The sequence below is a fragment of the Mercurialis annua genome, linkage group LG6 (genome assembly GCF_937616625.2).
Source record: "Mercurialis annua linkage group LG6, ddMerAnnu1.2, whole genome shotgun sequence".
NCBI classification, from domain to species: domain Eukaryota; kingdom Viridiplantae; phylum Streptophyta; class Magnoliopsida; order Malpighiales; family Euphorbiaceae; genus Mercurialis; species Mercurialis annua.
This window is the reverse complement of record NC_065575.1, coordinates 5,097,083-5,099,564: the sequence shown is the minus strand read 5'-3', so window position 1 is coordinate 5,099,564 and position 2,482 is coordinate 5,097,083. Positions and strand designations below refer to the sequence as shown.

The 2,482-nt window shown below is 37.2% G+C and overlaps 1 protein-coding gene across 1 annotated transcript; it reads right to left on the bottom strand.

Moving 5' to 3' along the window:
• Nucleotides 1-249: 249 nt before the first annotated feature.
• LOC126653467 (nascent polypeptide-associated complex subunit alpha-like protein 2) lies at nucleotides 250-2,482 on the bottom strand. The gene is made up of 4 exons (XM_050347368.2): nucleotides 2,298-2,482; nucleotides 2,098-2,206; nucleotides 874-992; nucleotides 250-788 (listed from the first exon to the last, which is right to left on the bottom strand). Exons 1-4 carry the CDS (start codon nucleotides 2,394-2,396, stop codon nucleotides 438-440), a joined length of 678 nt encoding a protein of 225 aa, XP_050203325.1. The 5' UTR covers nucleotides 2,397-2,482; the 3' UTR covers nucleotides 250-437.

Sequence of the window (2,482 nt, the reverse complement as noted above, 5' to 3'; positions counted from 1 at the left end):
AACTCAGCTGATTTTATTTAAATTATAAATTTCATACAACTCTTAATTTAAAATTGCTCAATTCAAATGGTGCCTTAAACTTAAAATACTTTCTTGCCCTGCACAAAATGGGATGCTGCCAGTAATGGCTCTGCAAAATCATACTGATTGAAAATTATAATTGCAAATTCTTCTTAAGCTGTTCCAATCCAAATCTTTTTCGATCCATAGACTAGCACATAGTTGGAGATGGCTTAGGAAATAAAAAACTAAAAAAATCTGATATTACTGCTCGAAAACTGAATCGCCACAAAATTCGCAAGTTTGGAAGACAAATAATTCAGTCGCCAGACGACAAGCGAGCCAATTTGACTACAATTTTTAACTAAATGTTCCAAGAACATGGCATAAGACAAGTTTTCAGGATAAAACAATCTGGTTGCTAATTTAAAACCCACCTATGTAGTAAGCTCCATGATAGCACTAACAATGTCTCCATCATGTGCCTTGAGCGTCTTAACAGCCTTGCCCCTCGGTACTCCTGCTTGTGTCATAACTAGATCAATGTCTCGAGGCTCAACTCCTGTGTCATCAACTTCTTCCTCTTCTTCATCAGCCTGGGCCGCCGCAGCTGCTCCAGAAGCATCAGATTTTGGAAGCACAGATGCCATATCTGGCATCCTAAACTGTTGAGCAGCCTGTGTCTGCAGCTGAGAGCTCAAATCCTCAATCTTAGCTTCCCCAAATATGACATATGTCTCAGAGTTCGGGCTCTTAAAAACATCTGGTTTTGAGATGAAAAACAAAATCTGCAAGACCAAGAAATTCGAGGAAATTAACACAGACCAAATAAGCAAAGAAACTAAATGAAGTCAATGCCGAAAGAAAACTAACATTTTTGGTTCTCTTGATGGTGACTCTGCTAACACCGGTAACCGGTTTCATCCCAAGCTTCAACATTGCCTTACGACTTTTCTTTTCACTTCTGCTCTGCTTTGAGCTCCCATTGGCACCTGCATCGTACTATCTAATAAGTAACTTGAGACAGAAAAATAAAAAACAAACAAGATTACATCCATTTAAATTACAAGGAAATGCATGAAACTGATTAAATTGACAAATGCCTTTTACAAAAACTCTAATAAGATCATTATAAGCATCTCTAAAAAACAGCCGCGAATCTGCCTTGTACATCTGTCAGAACAGATTGTTATAATATTAGACATAAAAGATGAGCTGACACCAGACAAGACGCAACAAGCAAGCAATTGCCAGTCCAGAAGTCTAGACAATAAATGATAACCACATAAACAAGCGAATTGAACCATGGCAAGATGTGAGCATGCTATGCATTTCCCCGTGCAAAAATACACAAATTTACTTATTTTTAGGAACTAGTTTGTTTTTTTTCTAAACTATCTAAGATATATAAAAAAAAAAAAAAACATACAGATTACAATATTCCCCCAACCAAAGGTGCAAAACCGTTGCCAAAAACAAGTTGTCTTCCAGTAACCAAACAAGTGAATGCCTCCAACAACTCTAAGAGAAGCAATAGAACAAGACAACCATCCAAAAGTCTTAAAATCAAATTCACGGGTTTAATATTTCCACTCTATGTGAACTAAAGAAAAGTGACGATATGTTTAAAGCGATGAACGACTAATAAGCCCATAAAAACTAAAAGTATGGCTACTTGTCATTTTGCTAAAAGAACTTTTCTATGACTCTTTTGGCACTGTATGAAAATTCTACCAAGTCCAATTATCAGGCAATTAATATAGGCACCACACCATGGGAATCAGTTTAGCATTGAATAGTGAGACAATGCACTTAACAACTCTTAGCATTCTATCACATTTTCAGATTCCAAACATTTTGCAAAGCCATAGGCACACCAACAAAATCAAAACCGAGCTCCGAAACATTTCCCCAAAATTATCCAATTATAATCATCCGCATATCTATAGTTACAAGGTCAAGTAAGAGCTAAAATTAAGTAGATATTAACTCAAATTTAACAAGCAAAAAAACCCAGATTCGCCCAAACACAACAGAACTGAAAAAAAACTATTATCACCATAATCACATAAAAAAGGAAAAAAACAAAAAACTCACCGGGAGTACCATCGTCCTTCTCATCGTCGTCATCATCATCGTCGTCATCGTCGTCCTCGTCATCATCCTCATCATCCTTCACGTCCTCAACAACAGGTTCATCCTCATTCTAAAGACAATTAAAACAAACAAAAAAAATGAATTGAAAAGTTGACAACAGAGAAGATTAAAGTGAAGTAAAAACAGAGAAATGAAAGAACCTTGAGGTGTTTCTGGGTGACAACTTCTTCGAGAGAAGAGATCTGGTCGGAAACTTCTGGTTTAGCGGCGTCAACCTCAACAACGGGAGCTGGAGACATGGTTACTGCCGGAGAGACGAGACGAGTGAGAAGAGGTGGTTTAGGGATAGATAGAGTTGTTTCTGTTTTTATCTGCCTTTCGGTGT